The sequence below is a fragment of the Xenopus laevis genome, chromosome 5L, assembly GCF_017654675.1.
Source record: "Xenopus laevis strain J_2021 chromosome 5L, Xenopus_laevis_v10.1, whole genome shotgun sequence".
Taxonomy (NCBI): domain Eukaryota; kingdom Metazoa; phylum Chordata; class Amphibia; order Anura; family Pipidae; genus Xenopus; species Xenopus laevis.
The window spans coordinates 105,294,252-105,313,658 of record NC_054379.1 but is presented as its reverse complement, the minus strand read 5'-3'; the positions used below and the strand labels follow the sequence as shown (position 1 = coordinate 105,313,658).

Here is a 19,407-nt window from a genome sequence, read left to right as displayed (position 1 = left end):
CTGTGTTCACACACAGCATTGGATAATAACCACTGCCCCTGGAGAGCTGGGATAAATGCTTACGTCACTGTCAAATGATATGTTTTATCTGCCTGTCAGGTGCTCACGTGGAGCGGATTTTGGCCAGAAAGCGCTTACTGTGAACATTTTTGGAAGTCCTCAGAAAAATGTAATTTCATAAGTGCCACCTACCAAGAAATATAAGGGTCTTTACTAAAATGTATTCCTTGTTAAGAAAAAGCAAGACAATGAGGTCTTATTTCCATTCAAAGCATAAAAGAGGTGGCACTCCAGATAAAAGGAGAGGTGGTTTATTACAACAGTTTACAGACCAGTACCGACTGACGCGTTTCAGTAGCAACTCCCTTAATCATAGGCTTATTAACGTAAGGTCTTATTGCCTATACGAGAGTCTAAAGCCCCTCAATCCCTCACTTAGTTTGTATGGAAACCCTATATTCCATTTTCTCTGTCATCGTAGGGAGACACAGGAATGTTTTTCAAGTGTCCTGCCTCCTGGAGGGTGGAGCTTTCCAGCGTGCCCTGTGTCCCCCTTTCGACTGCAGAGAAACTGATTTAACAGTGAGTATCAAAAAATCCCATTTTCTCTGTCGTCTTAGGGGGACACAGGGAATTGCGGGGTTAAGCTTTACCCTCCAGGAGGCAGGACACATGAAAAACGTTCCCTGTGTCCCCCTTTCGACTACAGAGAAACGGATTTAACGGCGAGTATCAAAAAATCCTGTTATAATGTCAATGGACCATAGGTGTGCATGACCTACCTATACATTCTTATCAGACAACATTTACAGAGATGCCTATGCTTCACCATTTAAGAGTAATATTACCAAAGCAGAGAACTACATTTTGCGCTGTGCATAGCTCTACTCGTATTCACAGAGGTACTATTTTCTAATTCAGTGTCATATGATCATGTATGACTGAGTCAGGACATACATTTCTTAGACATGGTCTTCAACTAGAATGCAACGGGCATATCTACCACCAGCAAATATTAGGGATGAACCGAATCCACTATTTTGGATTCGCCCGAACCCTTTGCGAAAGATTCGGGTGAATACCGAACCAAATCCTAATTTGCATATGCAAATTAGGGGTGGGAAGGGGAAAACATTTTTTACTTCCTTGTTTTGTGACAAAAAGGGAAGATGGCTGCTGTGAACTGCGATCCCTGAATCTGCACCGAGGGGTATGTAAAAAGTTATGGGCATTTTCCCAGGGGCTGGGGGGGAGGAGGGTGTGCCTAGGATAGGGGGGTAGGGTTTTTTTTAGTTAACGGTTGAATTCTCCTTTAAGACTGTATCAACATTAATGGTGGTAGCACACCAAAAAAACGAATGTTTGGTGCTCACTGCAGGGATATCACTCATGAAAAATGCAAGTCGTGTTAAAACATACCCTTAAATCTATATGCTTCCCCTGTGGATAACACAGCACATGAATAACTACCTTAGGGGCTATAATAACAATATAATAACAATTTCCAAATGATAACAAACCTCCAGAACAAATAATACCAGGCTTACACCCCACAGATAGCATAGGGCAGGCAGAGTATGGCACACACAGGGAGCATAGGGCAGGCAGAGCATGGCACACACAAGGGAATAGAGAAGGCAGAATACAGCAGGGCACAGGGAAACCTATCAGGACCACTCTAAAATGAACAGCTCATACTGTGCTACATATAGTGACACAATGTTGGTGCCCCTCCAGCAGTTTGTATAAGGTGTTAACTGGTGCACAATGTGGGCAGTTTCAGTCTGGGTCTGAGGTGTGAACAGTACAGGGCTTTAGGTGTGTGAACAATAGAGGTGTTACAGGTGTGAACAATGCAGGGGGGATTACATGTGTTAACAATGCGGGAGTTTATAGTCTGAATTTGAGGTGTAAACAATGCAGGGGCCAGTTAATCTCTGTAGTTATACCTTTTAAATCTTGCACAAGGTAAGCAGTCACAGCAGGTAGACTTTCATGTGGGGGCCACACAAGGGGGACACATCTGGCCTGAGGGCCACCAGTTGGACAGCACTGATGTAGAGGATTATATGTGCCACTACAACCCTAACCATTTGCGTAACTAGTAGAATGAGGAGAGCAATCCAAGGCAGAATATCTGCAACAATGTAGTTTATTAGCAGCTAAAACACGACATGTTTCGGGCCTCAAACGCCCTTTATCAAGTGTGATTGATAAAGGGCGTTTGAGGCCCGAAACATGTTGTGTTTTGTAGCTGCTAATAAACTAAATTGTTGCAGATATTCTGCCTTAGATTGCTCTCCTCATTCTACTAGTTAAGTTTATACTGAAGACTTGCAGTGAAGTCTTAGAGGAAAGAAGCACCATTGCACTTAAAAACTGGGCAGTGCGCTGAAGTAATCCAGTATAGTGATCAGCCTTACCATTTGCGATCTTTCACCACCTCCCAAAGACAACTTTCACAAGCATTTTTCTCAGGAGTGTCCAGCTTCCCTGTCTTAGCTGATACCACCCATACTATGCTCGTGTGTTGTAGTTCAGCAAGAATCTGTGTTTCTGGGACAAGTCTGCAGAGATGAGACCTATACTGGTGTATAAATCGTGTATCAGAGCAGGGTATTATAGCTGTACACAGATCCAATATCAGTGCTCTAATTTGGCAAATGGTAGACACACTGCTTGGTCTGTGTGATTTCAGGCCATGTGCAGGCTCCAAATAATCAGCCTGGCAATTTCTGTACAATGGCAATTGATAGTTTGGTCGATCAGACAGGTTGGAAAATTTGTTGGCTAACAGTAATATCTTTGTATGTATTGCCTATCTGACAATATCTATGGGTGACTGTCACTACCATTTATGGAACATAACTTTTCTACAATTGCTGTCTGTCAATTAATGGCCAGAATTTGTTATTATTCCTACTTAATCCTACAATATAAAGAAGACCTGTCACAGAAAATAAATATTTCAAACCCTATTTTATCAAGTTAGTCAAGTAAAATAAACTTTGATTACACTATATAAATTATTTATTATGGTCTAGGAACTCATAATTATAGCAAGCAGGCAGGAGGCATTTTGTGGACACTGTCATTAAGGCAAGCCTTGCATCATCTCAGAATCTTGTTTATGCACCAGAATGGGGGACCTGATGTCCATCCCCATGCACTGGTTACACAATTAAATGGTGAAGAGAGTAGATGAACTTGACACAGCCTCTGTACAGGACAATGGTTAATGTGTTACAAGATATAGATACTGCGTCACTTGCATCGCCTTCGGCCTACCCCCCCTTCTTTTCTTTCTGTTACCCTTCCCTCTTTAAACCTCCTATCCTCTGTTAAAAAAGGTTAAAAATGCTTGTACCATCTCTTCCTGTTTCAGTCTAAGTAGGCATTGTTGCAGTGATGAATATGCAGAGTTACAATAGACTGGTGTACACTTGAACTGTTTAATACTGTTTTTTCTCGTGGATGTGTATCAAGCTTGAAAATAAAATCTTTTAAAAAAATTTAAAAAAAAATGGTGAAGAGAGAGGGGGAATGTGGAGAGAGCAGGACATCTAGGAAGTGCTAAATGTAAAGTGAAAGTTATTGCTTGCCTAAGGCATAGTATTTTTGATAATTTAGGCTAATGCCACACAGGGGCTGAAACCAGCCTGAATATGAAACATGAAGGGAGAAAATCAGCCTGTATGCCAGAATTCATTGCAAAACCAGGGGCCTAAAGCTGGCCATACATATGGAGATCTGCTCGTTCAGTGTGGTCCGCAAACAAGCAAATCTCTCCCGATATGCCCACCATAAGGTGCGTGATATCAGGCTGATACGATCATGGGTCCTAGGGCCCAATGATCAGATCATAAGGAGAAGGAAATGGGCGGTTGGTTTGAGGACCACATCAACAAACCGATGCAGTCCTCAATCCAACAGGATTTTTAAGCCTGGCCGTTCGACATATGGACAACTTTCAGATATCGATCGGGGAAGCCTTTTGGAGGGCCCCATACACTGGGCAATAAACTGCTGACTTAATCTGTCACAGCTTATGTCTGTCCATGTATGGGTCCTTAAGATGCTGCTGGGAGGGACTTGAAAGGGAACTGCTATAAAGCTTTTGTGGCAGGGAAGCATTTGTATGTGTCATATTTTTTTTGGGCCGACATTTGACCAAAGTTGGTTCAGAAATTGGAAGGAGAGCATGTAGAGAACTAAAATGAAGCTCTTAAGTGTTAATTTAACTTTATTGTTCATAAAGTCACACCACAAACAAATTCTGTCCAGTTCCCCACAATCACACAATGCACAGGAAAGGAACCCAAAGGGTAACAGCCAAAACCTACAAAAATAACATATGTGGTCTGTCATGTGATCATCTGGACTTTAGGACACTAGGAACTATTGCATTTATATAACAGGCTAGATCCCTGACTCTCCATGTTTCTTATGTATACATATAAATCAGGCCTAGGATCTAGGCTATTCATGCACAACATGCTAAATAACAGAAAGGCAGTTGCAGGTGAGATCAGGTAGCAGGCCTGAGTGGGTAAAAATGTGGTTTGCAGTTCCAAATATCAGAAATTGAACCTGTGCTGGACTCTAGCAGTAAAGATTACAATCTGAGTGCTCACTCGTTTTGGAAGGGCAGGCCTGGAAAACTACCTGCCTGGATTTCCTAATTAGGAATTTGGACTTTGGATTGTATTGTGCAGTGACCAGCCAATGTGTCCAAACTTGACATAACCCAAATTAAAGTGTATAAAATGGGTTTGACATATGGAGGTGACCACAAAATGGGCATGGTTTAAAAATGTTTTTTTTAAATTTTCAAATGTTGGGAGGTATGCGAATGCAGACAGGGCTAAAATATACAAACTTACGTAGACTTGGCCAGAAAATATACATGTTAAAAAAAGGAAACTACAGAATTGCAAGTCAGCAGTATTGGGTCACTGAGTGAATATGAGTTTATCTTTTCTAAATATAATATTTAGAATATATATATATATATATTTTTTTAAATGACCTTCAGTTAAAGGAGAAGGAAAGACGCTCTTTACTTGGGGGTGCCAAAAGTTAGGCACCTCCAAGTGATCGCATTTATGTACCTGACACTTTGGGCCGGTGCTCCTATCAGCAGAAAACAGCACTGGCCTGGGATTCTTCCAGCACGCTTCTTCTTTCTTCACGCGGGTGCGCATGTGCAGTAGAGAGAAAAGATGAACTTTAACAAAGAAGTCGGCTATTTCCTTCTGCGCATGCGTCTGCCCCGGGAAATTAGAATAAAGAAGAAGAAGGAAGCGATCGCTAAGTGGTGCTCGCTGGAAGAATCCCCGGACCGGTGCAGTTTTCTTCTGATAGGAGCACCAGCCCGAGTTAAGTATATACTTATGATCATTTGAAGGTGCCTAACTTTTGCCCCCCCCCTTTTAAATATGCCTTTTCTTTTAACTGAGGAAACACGCACTCATACAGTGACCTTGCCAGACTAGCAGGTAGTGGATCTTCCCATGTATATCTAACTTTATTCCACTCCAGCAGGCAGACCACTCGCATCAGCACTGCTTTTAATCTTTATAAGACTGTAAGTAAAAGAGGTGGTTCAACTTTAAAAGAACAGTAACATAAATTTTTTTAATAAAAAAAATAAAAACTACACCCTCCAAATAATACCCATGTCCTTCTACATGTTAAATTTTTACCCTTCGTTTAGCTAAAAATTCCCCAGTAAAACTCCTCTCTGTGCTCTCCAATGTATTTTTTTTAAAAAAAGGCTATACCTCTTATCTACATGCATGCCCCCGACATTAATCTTTATATTCAGACCCTCTCCTATTTATATTCCAGTCTCTTATTCAAATCACAGCATGGTTGCTAGGGTAATTGGTACCTTAGCAACCAGACTTGAAATAACAGACTGGAGAGCTGCTGAACTAAAAAACAATGTGGTTCAAAAACTACAAATAACAAAAAATGGAAACCAATTGCAAATTGCCTTTGTATAAAAACCAGATGTACTGCCAAACAGAGCCTCAATGTAGATTGACAATCCACATAGGTGCTACCAAATGGCCAATCACGGCACTTATTTGGCACCCCAAGAACATTTTTCAAGCTTGTGTTGCTCCCCAACTCCTTTTTCTTCTGAATAGGTTCAAAAGGTTGGGGATCTCTGCCTTAGAATATCACTCTCTACATGCCCCTTTAACTATATTACATATGGGATTAGCTCAGTGGCATAACTAGATGTTACTGGCCCCACAGCAAATTAGTTTTAGGGCCCCAGACATATCCAGAGGTTGTCCTGTTTTACTAATACAGGTATGGGATCCATTATCTGGAAAGCCGTTATCCAGAAAGGTCCTAATTATGTAAAGGCCATCTCCCATAGACTCCATTATGATTAAATATTCCATTTAAAAAAAAAAAAAAAAGATATTACCTTTTTCTCTGTAATAATAAAACAGTAGCTTGTACTTGATCCAAACTAAGATATAATTAATCCTTACTGGAAGCAAAACCAGCCTATTGGGTTTATTTACTAGTAAATCATGGAAAGATCCGTTATCCGGATCCTGAGCATTCAGGAGAACAGGTCCCATATCTGTATATATTGAAATTGCTCTTTATTTGCTCTTCATGGGATCCCTATACCTCCTGGGTCCCCCTGCAGCCACATGGTCTGCTTCCTCTGTAGCTCCGCCCCTGCATTATCTGAACAATGGTGAATGGAGAAAAGATGAGGGGTCACAAGCTTCTACAGCTGTACCATTGTGTCACAAACGAGCATAAAAGCACTTTTTTTTAAGCCATTCATGCCACAAACATATGGATCATGATGGAGTCCGTGCTGTTGTTATCAGCTAGTTATTACAAGCTACGAATCACGCTGTAAAAAATGAATAACGAGCACTACCGCAAATGCAGGTCTTGCATGAACAGGTACTTGCTGGACTATTCAGGCATGCGCAGAACAGACTTCTCGCTCTCACAGACAGCTGGTCCAGGCAGAGCCCAGTGAATTAGAAGGGGCGGGGCTACACGATAGAAGAGGAAGTGGTTGATCTGTGCTGCAGATTTGAGCTTTTGTGATGGAAGTCTAGTCGAGCTGAATGCCTGGTGTAAGGTATAATGTTTTGGGGGATGTTTACAGCCATTTTAAAGCTTTTTTTCTGTATTGATGTGAGTCCTTCTATATAATATGGCTTGTTTTTCTTATCTCCCTGAAGGTGAGATGTCACCTCCCTTGTCTGGGCTGTTTGTTGATTCAGATTTTGCAGCTAAGGTTTCATCGTTGGTACATGGAGGGGACACACAACTGGCTTTGCTCAGTGATAATATTTCATGGCAGAGGCCTTTGGTAAGTTCATACAAGGAGTCAGTATTGCCACTAGCAATATTAGCAACTGTCTATACAAGCTACACTTATGGATTTTTCCCTTGATTTCAGGATATCTGTGCATCCCCAAGTTTATTCTCAGAAAAAAAACGGCTTAAAGGAAAACTATACCCCCCAAACAATGTAGGTCTCTATTAAAAGATACTGAGTAAAACAGCTCATGTGTAAAACCCTGCTTCATGTAAATGAACCATTATCATAATAATATACTTTTCTAGTAGTATGTGCCATTGGGTAATCATAAATAGAAAATTGCCATTTTAAAAAATAAGGGCCGCCCCCTGAGATCGTAAGATTCACTGTGCACACATACAAACCACATGTAAGGTCACATGAGCCAATTAGCAGACAGAGTTCTGCCTTTTGCTTCCTCACTTCTTCCTGTTACAGTTAGTGTTGTAGTATTTCTGGTCAGGTGATCTCTGAAGCAGCACAGATAGAGTCACGAAATGGTGGTTCAAGGCAAGATATGTAAAAGGGCAATATTTATGTAAATATATATTCCAGTTTGGTAAGATTCTTTACTATGTCATTCAATTTAATATAAACTATCTGTTGCTTAAGTATTCATTTTGGGGATATAGTTTTCCTTTAATTTGGGGAAGCAAGGAATTCTGGGAGACTGCTGGTTCATATGTGCTTGCACAGCACTGCAGAAATACGATCGACTTCTTGGTCAGGTAAGAACCCCTCCTTTTCCATCATTATGGCATGTTTAGGTGTAGGTATTTTTCAATAAATGATTTAGCCATACATAATTACTGTATATAGTATATACTGGTCAGTTCTTTATACACTTGTGTTTATTTGAGTGACAACAGTAATTCTTCTTTAAAGGGGTTGTTCACCTTTAAGTTAACTTTTAGTATGTTCTAGAATGGCTAATTCTGAGCAAATTTTCAATTGGTCTTCATTATTTATTTTTTATAGTTTTATAACTATTTGCCTTCTTCTTCTGACTCTTTCCAGCTTTCAAATGGTCACCGACCACCATCTAAAAAAAAAAAAAAAGTGCTGTAAGGCTATAAATGTATTGTTATCTTTCTATTACTCATCTTTCTATTCAGATCCTCCCCCAATTATATTCCAGTTTTTATTCATATTAACGCATGGTTGCTAGGGTCATTTGGACCCTAGCAACCGGAGTACTGAAATGGCAAACTGGAGAGCTGCTGAATAAAAAGCTAAATAACTCAGAAACTACTAATTATAAAAAATGAAAATCAATTGCAAATCAGAATATCACTCTTTACATCATACTAAAAGTTAATTCAAAGGTGAACAACCCCTTTAAAATTGTGGCTATTGGTGATCAAATTTTTATGATCCAATAGAATCCAAGCTGAAGCATTTCCAGACATGGGAGTACATATGATTTTACTAAACAAATGTGTATTGCATTCTAAAATTATAATTTATCAGTATAATGTTTGCTGTCCAGAGTTGTGGTTGTTGTGGTTCATTGGGGGTGCTGGTATTTTACTTAAATATCCCAGGCATCCCTAGCACAGACACAGCACATGTGCACCAAAGAAAGATCTGAAAGATGTCTAATGCACACGCACAAGTCTGAAGAGTAATAACTGGAAAGCAAGATAGTGGCATGAAGCTATACCCATTTTTTTCTCTGTGGTAGTGCATGGGTTCACCAGTTCAGAAATAAAATTGCAGTTTGAATTACTGCAGGGTGCCTAACTTGTTGGTTTTCATTGTCATTTACATAGTAATAACAAGTAGTAGTTATGATCCACACATAATTAGGAATTATTATTATAGACCCCCCCATTGTTCTCTTATGCAGCGATGCAACCTTTAATATTCCAGCTGTGCATAACTACAAAATAAAGTTTTTATTCTGCAGCAGCTGATACACGCAAACTTTATCTATAGCTCATACACTTCTTTGGATTTCTTTTCACAACCCTGAACCTGGGGCAAAATAGTAAATTGTAGTAAATAACAGATTTTATGATTTGGCTTTGACTTATGGCAGCCTGTTTTCTGCAGAATATTTTTTACATAATCCTGTAAATGGCAGTTAGGCTGCAGTGAAGGTTGAAAAGGGGATTGCTGTTGGCAGTTGGCTGTTCTGCTGAAGAGAGGCTGCTAATAGTGAGAGATGCATTTTTGAACATATGGGTGTATCTGTTACACTTGTTGGTAATAAAAATTCATGAAATAATTAAACATATGCACAATTCAACACCTAAAAGAGACTGTAAGTATAGAATCCATGGTCCAGCTCTGCAGAATTGATCTAGTGGGCTTCTAAAAAACACTTTTAATATAGTATAAACCTTGATATAGTAATTATTTACATAAAATCATTCTATAATAGATCCACTTTAATCAAATGACCATCTACAAATTTATATTAAAAGTGATAATTCTTCTTTGAATTACTGTGTTATCTCCATCTCAGTTCTTTCTTTTTCTACATTAGTAGCCTTAATCTCGCTCCCAGGCACGGACTAGGCTGCCAGAGTACCTGAGGATCTCCCAGTGGGCCCCAGTCTGGAAATATTTCCATTAGCTCATAAGTCTATATAATTGTATAACACTTGGCACTGTCTCCATCTGATATTTGTGAGAGTGGTCCTTGTATCTCAGGGTCTCTGGTAGGCCAAACTATCCTCTATCTTTGTAATCGTCTGTTTATCTGCAACAGTTCAGTGCTTTACTGCATTCACCATACTCTCACTACCCTGCACAAACTTTATCTGTTTCAGGTTTTCCCTGATGGTCAATGTACTTGGACTGATCCCAATTATTTGGGCCAATTCACATGCAGATTTTGGTGCTTTGGCCGCTGGGTTGAGGTGACCATTGATGACAATCTTCCATGCTTAGGAAACAAGCTCTGCTTTTCCCACTGCCAAGACCAAGGGGCCTTTTGGCTGCCATTGCTGGAAAAAGCTTATGCGAAGTATGTTGTTTTCTTTTCATGATTCCTGCTATTTAATATATTGGACAGAGGCAGTGCTACTTATCTAACTGAAAGCTTTGCAAGCAGTATTTCAAATATATTATATACATTGGTGCATGGTGTGAGCCTCATTGCCTGTTTGGAAACACTTGCATTTTATATCACCTTTTCTTAACACTCACTAGTTAAGCACATTTTAATATTTCAAGTTTTGTAAATATTCATATATTACATAAAACACGGAAGCAACAAATAAAATAATCAGATGTTTTCAATCAGCTAATTATTAAAAAACACCATCTAAATCATGGTTAGAATGGATTCCTGAGATAGAATTTGCCTTGCAAAAAGAGAATGGATTTATGTATATTTTAGATCACCTCTTTCTGCAGACAGATCTATGTGTTAAGGAGATGGGGCTTTATATTATGCATTGTTTGCAGTGCGCTCTGATCAATCAGTGCACAACCTGATATGCTGGTCATTATATGGGAGGCAGGCATTTCTTTTGCTATTGTCTGTAACTATATATTAGAGGGGAAAAATGGGGTTAGTTTTAAGATAGGAATCTACTGCTAAATCACTCCCCAATACTAGTTATGGTTTTTGTAACTTTTTGGTGTAGCTGATACAAGTTGCCCAACAGCATTTAATTGAAGCTAACATAAGTTTCTCTCGAAAAGTCCTAGAATTTTGGGGAAACTGATATAAACGTTTTATAGTTTTTGAGCTGTGTAATGTTTTGCTTTAAAGGACATGCAAAACCTACATTTTCCTACCATGTTGACATCTGCAAACAGGACATGTATGCTGTAAAATTCATGCAATACAGAATACAGGTTTACACAGGCGCAACATACTGTACTTTGATAAAAAGTTCTGCTGGGGTTGAGCACTGTAATGGTTAAGCTGAGCTCAGGGGGAGGTGGTTAGGAGAACAAAATAGGATCAGACAGCTAGAGCAGAGTTCCTATGGGAATCAGCAATGCTGTCTTTTCATTGGCTGTTAGACTGGAGGGTTTAGTTATCTGAGCCAAGAAGAACTGAGCATGCTCATTAGCCAACAGCCAAAGTAAGTTCCTGAGGGAGGGGGCAGAGTGGGTTACAGGAGAAGGATTTCTAAGTTATTAAGAAATCCTTCTCCTCCTCCTCCTCTAAGCAGCCTTACTGTTAACCTTTAACAACCAAAGTGGCAGGTATCTAAAGATTTCAAAGATTTTTGTGGAGAGGGTTTACAGGTCCTTTAACAACTTGTACATTGCATGGCATTTTCCTGTGTTTAAGTAATATTTTATTGAATTGTAACCTAGTTTTCATTGTCTGTTTGTTTTGTCATCTGCACAGGCTACATGGCTGTTATGAAGCTTTATGGGCTGGACAGGTAGCTGATGCTCTGGTGGATCTCACAGGAGGTCTTGTGGAGAGATGGTTTCTGGGGTCTGAGGATGAAAGTGGCAGAGAAAAACTGTTCAGCAAATTAGTTTCATTAAAAGATAGATGTGCAATGTGTTGCTCGGTGCTTCATAACAGAGAACGTAAGTAACACATGTACTGTAATACATAGACATCCTTTAATTTAACTTAGATTTTAGGAGATGTGTGCACTTATGTTCCTTATACATCTTGACTGCCAAGCTGTGGATCACCAAAACCATTTTCAGTAATGCTGTGATTAGACAAATATGAAAATGGTGGCTTTTAATGGCAGAGGTCAAAGAACGAGGGAGCTGGATTATAGTTGTTGGTTGTGGTCATATTATAATAGGTATTCAAGGGTGTGAATGCAGTGTCATAAGTGGCAGTTCGGAAATCATTGAGGTCTAAAAGTGAGGCTTTCATTGCAGGATCTGTTGATTGTGAACAAAAAATCACTTGAGTGTTAAGGCAGAATAAACTTTACCAACGAGTCAGTTTCAGTAGAAATATGACCATATACGTCATTAAAAGTACTTTATATATATATCTGGACGATTCTTTCAAAAGATAGGTGATGCGTGGATCCATGAAACAGGGAATCTGTTCAGTGCAGTTCAGTTGCTGTCTTAACTTTACCGCTTAAGAAATAACTGGGTCTCTTCATGAAGCAATCTACAGCAGGGGATGCTAAAATTACAGTATGATTTCCAAGCTACCAAAAGACATGAATCTGTCATTAGTACTTGCATTTGGTACTAGATGCAGAGCATGAATCCTAATTAAACAGACTTATCAAAACAGCTCTTTGCAAATAAATTCAGCTAATGTGGATTCATTTGAAATTAAAATTTTTATTGTGCAGAATAGGAGAAATTTAATCTGGTCAGATTATTGTATATGTTAAAAGAATAAAGTCATGAAATAAAAACGTATTCTAATAGGTTCCATGTAATCACCATCTAACCTCCTTTATTTTTTTTTTCTCTACAAGGAGTGGTGGAGTTAGGAGAACCACATGCCTACACAATCACTGATATTCAACATGTAGTCACTAAGGGTTGCAAAGACTTGTTGCTGCTCCGCTTGCACAACCCCTGGGGAAGAAGCAGCTGGGCTGGCTCTTGGTGCAAAGGGTGAGTGGTTTTATAGCCAATAGAGAGTAGAGTAGTTCACATTAATGATTAACGACTTCTAATTTTTTCCTCTGTCCAGAGGTGATGGTTGGAATGATCTGGACCCCAAAGACAGCACTCAGCTGCTTTCTGGAGTACAGGAAGGAGAATTCTGGGTAGAAAAGCAAGAATTTTTGCAAGAGTTTGATGAAGTCACAATAGCTTTTCCTTGCAGCCACGAAGGGCACTTACAATGCATTTGGACAGGTTGGTACAAAACACAAGCTCTCTCAGTAAAGAGGTGTGTAACCCAAAAATGTTACTTATTCATTTGTTATGTGATGCAGGGAAATACAGTATACTTGCCATAGAATGCCATACTGTTAGGGTAAATGTATCAGTAGCAAAACAAAGACTAATACAAATAACATATATAAAAAGAGAGTGCTAGGTATATAAATTCTAGCCCAATGACAGTAAATTCTAAACATGTAACCTAAAAAAGGCCTATTAAATAATGATGATACATTAAAAATGATTTCTGTGACCGACTAGATAGCCACTTGACAAAGGGTACTTACCCGAAACATGTAGTGTGTGTTTTACACTGCTAATAAAAAAAAAAAACTTTGCAGTTACAAATTACTGCCATTCTAAGCTGTTTATTCCACTTACATTTCTTCGTAATATCTGAAATAAAATGACTATAAATTATCAGAAGTGACCATGCCCTCCAGGCGAAATGTAATATTAAGGCATAGTATAAGAAATTAAATTGAATACAGCTATGATTAAATTTTTTAAGGGGGCAGGTACAGTATGTAGACCTTTTATTAAGGACATCTTATCAGGTACAGTATGTAGACCTTTTAAAAAGGACATGTTATCAGCAGTGGCTTTGTGTAGTGCATGCCAAGAACAAAAATTACTTGTTGTAAATGATGAAAAAGGATTAATGTACAGGTTTTATTACTAGATTCATTATTACTCTACAAGCAGCAGATATACGGATCCTGGGTTAAAGGTCATAGTGCTGGTGGATCTCGTAACAACATTACTTTTTCTGAAAATCCCAAATTCTGGTTGCGAGTGAAAGAACCAAGTGAAGTGTTTCTGTCACTGATGCAAATACCTCATGGTGGAGTCGAAATTCCAGAACCTGTGCATGGTGTATATCGGAGAAATTTGAGGCTAAACAGGACAGCCTTAAACGCTGTTGGCAGTGACGTTACCTTCCACACATGAAATCCAAGTACATTAGAGCAGGGACATTATCAGTTTTGTTAATTTGAATTTTCTCAACAATTCCATCATCCACTTATGCTAAGCCCAGTTTCTGTCATTCATTCAAGCAGCTGCTTACTCTAAATGATTTCAGTATCTACACTCATGTTAACTTGGGTATTCCCAAGCATTCCAACATCTGCTAATCCAATTTTCATAATTTTTTTGCTCTTCTGAATGCAGTAACGTTATGTAGAATATGCCATCCAAATATTCTGCATCACAATAAATACAATCTAAATATTTTGTGCTTTAGCCACTTATACTTGGTTGGAATGGGTTTCAGAAGTCACAACAAAACCCAGGTCAGTATTTTGCATAAAATAGCCAGCATTGCTTTGTCTTTTCCTAAACATGTAGGCAGCATGTATGTGTCATACAAACATCTTTTTTTACAAACTCACTAGCTTAAAATGATGTGAGTTTATTTTTCCCCTGTCAGGTGGAGAAACGTTGATTTAAGCTACAAAAGACCCTTTCATCTCTGCCTTTGGCTGGTACTTCATCTCACTGCTATGATCGACAGCTGCATCTATGCTGCAACCTTTCCCCTGGGTATCACCTACTGATCCCCAGCATCTTCCTCAGGGAGGCAGAGGGGAACTTCTTGCTGCACATCCTTTCCACTGGCAACATCACACTGAGGTTATATCATGCATCACAAATCACAACATAACATCCCATCCTCCTTACAACAAAACACACAGCTCTGTTCTGCATTACATATGCTCCCGTGCAGCTTTTATTTATGGAAAATAACAGACTGATGCTATAACTGTAAATAGGTAGATACCTGAGGTTGTGATGCAGGTAAAGGATCTTATATCTGTAACCCCCATTATTATGAATGCTTTCAAAACCAGTAATGCTATTCACCACAGTGCATGTTTTTAATAAAATCTTTATTCTGTCCTGTTCCTCTGTAATAATAAAAAAGTGCCTTGCTTTACTAGTGACCAAATAGGACTGATCTGTCTGTTTGTCCCCTGTGACAACTGAATCACATTAGAACCCCAAGCACAAAACATTCTTAACAGATGCTATAACTATTACATAACAGGGCTTTCTTGACAGCTGCAGTTATGGGAAGCAGGCTGTTCTGCTTAATTGTTACTTATTGCCACAGAAATACCACATTCAGGAAGGTTTGTAGGAAAGATAAAAGTGCTGTTCTCATACTGTTCTTTTTGTCTGACACAGTGAATGTGCACCATCTTGGGATATGTCATCTGCCAGTGCTGATTTGACATGTGGAATGTGGGAGACTCAAGAGCTACGTGGACAGTGGAAGAAGGGAAGCAATGCAGGAGGAAGTAGAAACTTTGATTCTTACACCATAAATCCCTGTTTTCCCTTTTCTGTGCCTGATGGTGCTCCTCAAATAAGGCTGACACTTCGGCAGCAGCACAGTGGGGAGAAATGTCATGCTATTGGGTTCCATGTATACTCCGTAAGTTTTATTTTACAGTAGACAGTTTATTCACTGAATATAGAACATAGTGGTTTGAGCAATGTGATGCAGTAATATCTAAATACTTGTTCCAGAGTTGTCTTTAACACTGGAGAATATCTCTGGGGCCCATAGTCTTCTGCTGCCCCTGTACCCACTTAGAAGCTAGGAAAGCAACATTAGCCTTGTAAGAATGAGTCGGTTTTACATTGAGATAATACTGGCTTCTGTTTTTGATTGGTTTTTTGAAATAGGTAAATTGACTTACATGACAAAAGTATTACGATTACCTACTGCACTTTTTTCCTCTCAACATTTTTTTTTTTTTTTTTTTTTAAGAAAGAAACTTTATTGGGAACGCATTTCTTTAACCACGGCCATCAGGTTTCACAGATTCGGTGGCAAATTCTGGAAAAGGTCACAATTCAACAGGGTCTTCACAAGTAACATCTATGAAGCGAAGATGAGGTTTTAACCCCTAAGTCTGGATTTATTCTCTTCCTAAATGACACAAGCCGCACGCTAAGAGGTGGACGGTCGAGAGGGCTGATGCCTTTCCATGATGCCAAGTTACGCATAGCCAGGCTGTATGGACGTTTCTTTAACCTTGACCTTAAATTGCTTCCAGCACCTGAAGTTCGCTGGGCTCCCCATCTGCCCCAACTGTTCCTGAACTGCCGGAACGAGCTATTATATCTGCCTTTTAATTGCTTTTTTTTTTGTTCTGCTCTTGTTGGTTCAATTTGATAATATCATCTGAAGTTCGCTGGGCTCCCCACCTGCCCCAACTGTTCCTGAACTGCCGGAACGAGCCATTATATCTGCCTTTTAATTGCTTTTTTTTTTTTGTTCTGCTCTTGTTGGTTCAATTTGATAATATCATCGAGTGACATGTCTACTTTATCCATGGTATCAGGGACGCTGGTTTTCAACGGCGCCATCTCAACGTCCTTCTAAAACCGTTCATGAAGGTAGCTGCTAGTTCCAAGTTGCTAAACGGCCTCCTCTCAACATTTTTCACCCTTTTACCCCTTAAGGTAACTAGCAATGAAAGTGTTATTTCTAATTCATTGGAACCATGCGTTAAGTGCATTCCTCACAGCCACTGCCAAGAAGTGTCCAAACTTTGTGTTCTCCCACCTGGACAGTATACCCTTGTGCCTTCAACCTACCTACCTGACCAGGAGTCTAACTTTACTGTAACTATTGCCACAAAAATTGAGAGGTAAGTAGTTAATTTAGTCTTGTGCCACCTTTTCTTGTTTCTTAATTCCTGTATGTGTGTTAGAGTTGTACCTTATTTACAAAGGCTTGCATGGTTTTTGACACAAGTATTCATTTACTTTGACAGAAAACCAATACAGAGTCTTGAAACACTTGGCAAGGTTCTGCAGGAGGTAAGAAGACATTACAATTAAATATTCTCTAGACACGTCAGTATTGGCTATATTTTGTCCTGACTTATCGAGTAATGATGACCTAATTTTATGTCTTATGCATACTACAGGCTTCAGGACAAATTTAGTTATTAATTTGATTGGTAAACAATGTTAGGTGCTGATTACTAGAAAGCACAGAGGTCATCCATTAAGCCTAGTGGGCAAGCTGTGATTTTAAGGATGAGGGCACACAGAGCGATTGCTCAGCTGCTCATAACTTGCGTTTTTTTTGCAGGCTGAGAGAAGCGGATCTGCTCACTTTAACACCTCAGTAAAACTGCACTGACAAGGAAAGCCTACATGAAGCTGAGCCAAGTGGGGATCCGCATGAAAATGAGAAGCAGGTATTTTCTGGCCAATTCCCACTCGGCTCTGCTTGTGTAGCCAAGCAAAGGCAGAAGCTATACTTGACACCTGAGTTTTACTGAGATGAGCAAATGCAGTGGATCTGCTTCACTCAGCCTGCAAAAAAAATGCAGACTAAGAGCAGCAATCTGCCTAAGAAATAAAGATTTGTCTAGCTGCCTTTTCTCTTTATTATGGCTACAGATAAAGTGTCAATCCATGACAACAAATAGAAATTGGGTAAGAAGCTTAATAGGAGACATAGCAACATGTTAGAGCATCGATAAAAAACAAAATATTTGGGTTATATGACATTTTCAGAATAATCTTTCAAGAACGTCAGTGTTCATCTGCTTGGTGAAGTTTGAGGGCACACTCAGAGGGTTCTCAAAAGAGTGGATAAACTGTATTCAGAGGGTTCTCATTCTACCATATTGCTTGTGGTTTCTGAAGATGGACAAAATACTTCTTTCTGCACCAGGTGATTTCAAATGATCTCAAATGAATTTGGTTAAGGTTGTCTGAGCATTTGCTACTCATATAAATTGCTTGCCCCATTTTTCACTTCACATGCCTTTGATATATTGCTCAGCTCACATTCTGAATGGGGCAGAACTTTATATTAAATATCTAGCCAAAAATAACACATAGCGGGAGAGTCACCATCAGTCGCTATCAATGCCAGGTTTTCTATATTGTATATGTTACTTTTGCTAATTAATCTTTTGACCTCCTAGTACTATTCTGCAATGGCAGGTAGGTTCTTCTAGGACAGGGTCCCCGACATTTTTTATCCTTGAGCCACATTCAGATGTAAAAGAAAAAAAAAAGCTGGAGCGCAACAAAATTATGCAAAAATTTCCTGGGGTGCAAATTATGGGCTGTGATCGGTAGCCCTTAGGTGGACTAGCAGCCTACAATAGGCTCTGTTTAGCAGTACACCTGGTTTTTATGTAACCACAACTTGCCCCCAAACCAGGAATTTAAAAATAAGCAACTGCTTTGAGGCCATTGGGAGCAACTGGTTGGGGAACACTGCCCTTGGACAACTGGTGCATTTCTTAGGCAGTAGTGCACTTTTCTGTGTTGTTTCTTCACACTTCCTTAGTTGGCAATATTGAGCCAGCATTGGTTGGTGACTCCTGCTTACAGAATGTAAAGTTTATTGGCCACGTCAGACCATAGAAGCAGTCCTGCAGACATATCTGTACTTGGCCTTTGTGTCAGCAACCTCATTGTGGAAAAATGAGCTTACCAGTTATGGCTAGCTTTAGTCCTTGCTATACACAACTTATGTCTTTGAAAATAGAGATGTTCTTTATGTAGGGTGGGGAGTATCTTAGAAAGTTCCTCTTTCAGGGACCAGTCCCAATCCCTAGTGAAATGCTTCATGTGCTTCAAAAATTGATTTTGAAAAATATTAAATGAACATTACACTCATGCATGCTATATTTTGTTGTTCTAGGTCTCTTTTGTATCTGTAATGAAGTAAAGTACACAATACATCAAGAAAATTCTCTTTGCTGGTGTATGGCTCAGAACGCCATTAAAAATTATTTATTTTTCTTAAATGCTTTGTGTGATTTCGTTTTTTTTTAACAGCATGGTGACATTTCATACCACTTGGATCACATAGGTTAGATTAATTTTTTTTAAAGGTTTTTATTTTGCATTTTATAACAAAAGGACAACAAACAAACATAATAACATTCCGGGTTCCATCTTATCATGAGTATCACAGTACAGCATAATCACTCCGCATATTTAAAATCTGTATATTTGGGTATGCTTGGTTTCAATTTGGATGCTTTATCTGCTACACCTAGATCACTTCTAGGTGTTATACATAGTTGCGTCACTGGTCACTTGACCTTTTTGACATTAAGGCTCCTCTGTAGCCTCCAACCAATCACGCCACACTAAGTCATACTTCTGAGGGCACCCTCTTGCAGTATCGGTGAGTTGTATTAAGGGGAGCATTGTTTTTAGCAAGTTCAACCAGCTATTAAATGTGGGTGATTGGGGAGACATCC

The 19,407-nt window shown here is 39.3% G+C and overlaps 1 protein-coding gene across 1 annotated transcript; it reads left to right on the top strand.

The window, feature by feature from the left end:
* The first annotated feature begins 7,006 nt into the window (after positions 1-7,006).
* On the top strand, positions 7,007-18,945 carry LOC108716954 (calpain-10). The gene is given in 14 exon segments (XM_041563210.1): positions 7,007-7,129; positions 7,233-7,363; positions 7,454-7,496; positions 7,994-8,082; positions 10,132-10,328; positions 11,673-11,863; positions 12,736-12,877; positions 12,957-13,123; positions 13,833-14,078; positions 14,548-14,785; positions 15,341-15,590; positions 16,628-16,815; positions 16,942-16,987; positions 18,840-18,945. Coding segments are annotated over 13 exon segments (1,950 nt in total). The 5' UTR covers positions 7,007-7,129; positions 7,233-7,237; the 3' UTR covers positions 18,867-18,945.
* Positions 18,946-19,407: the final 462 nt, after the last annotated feature.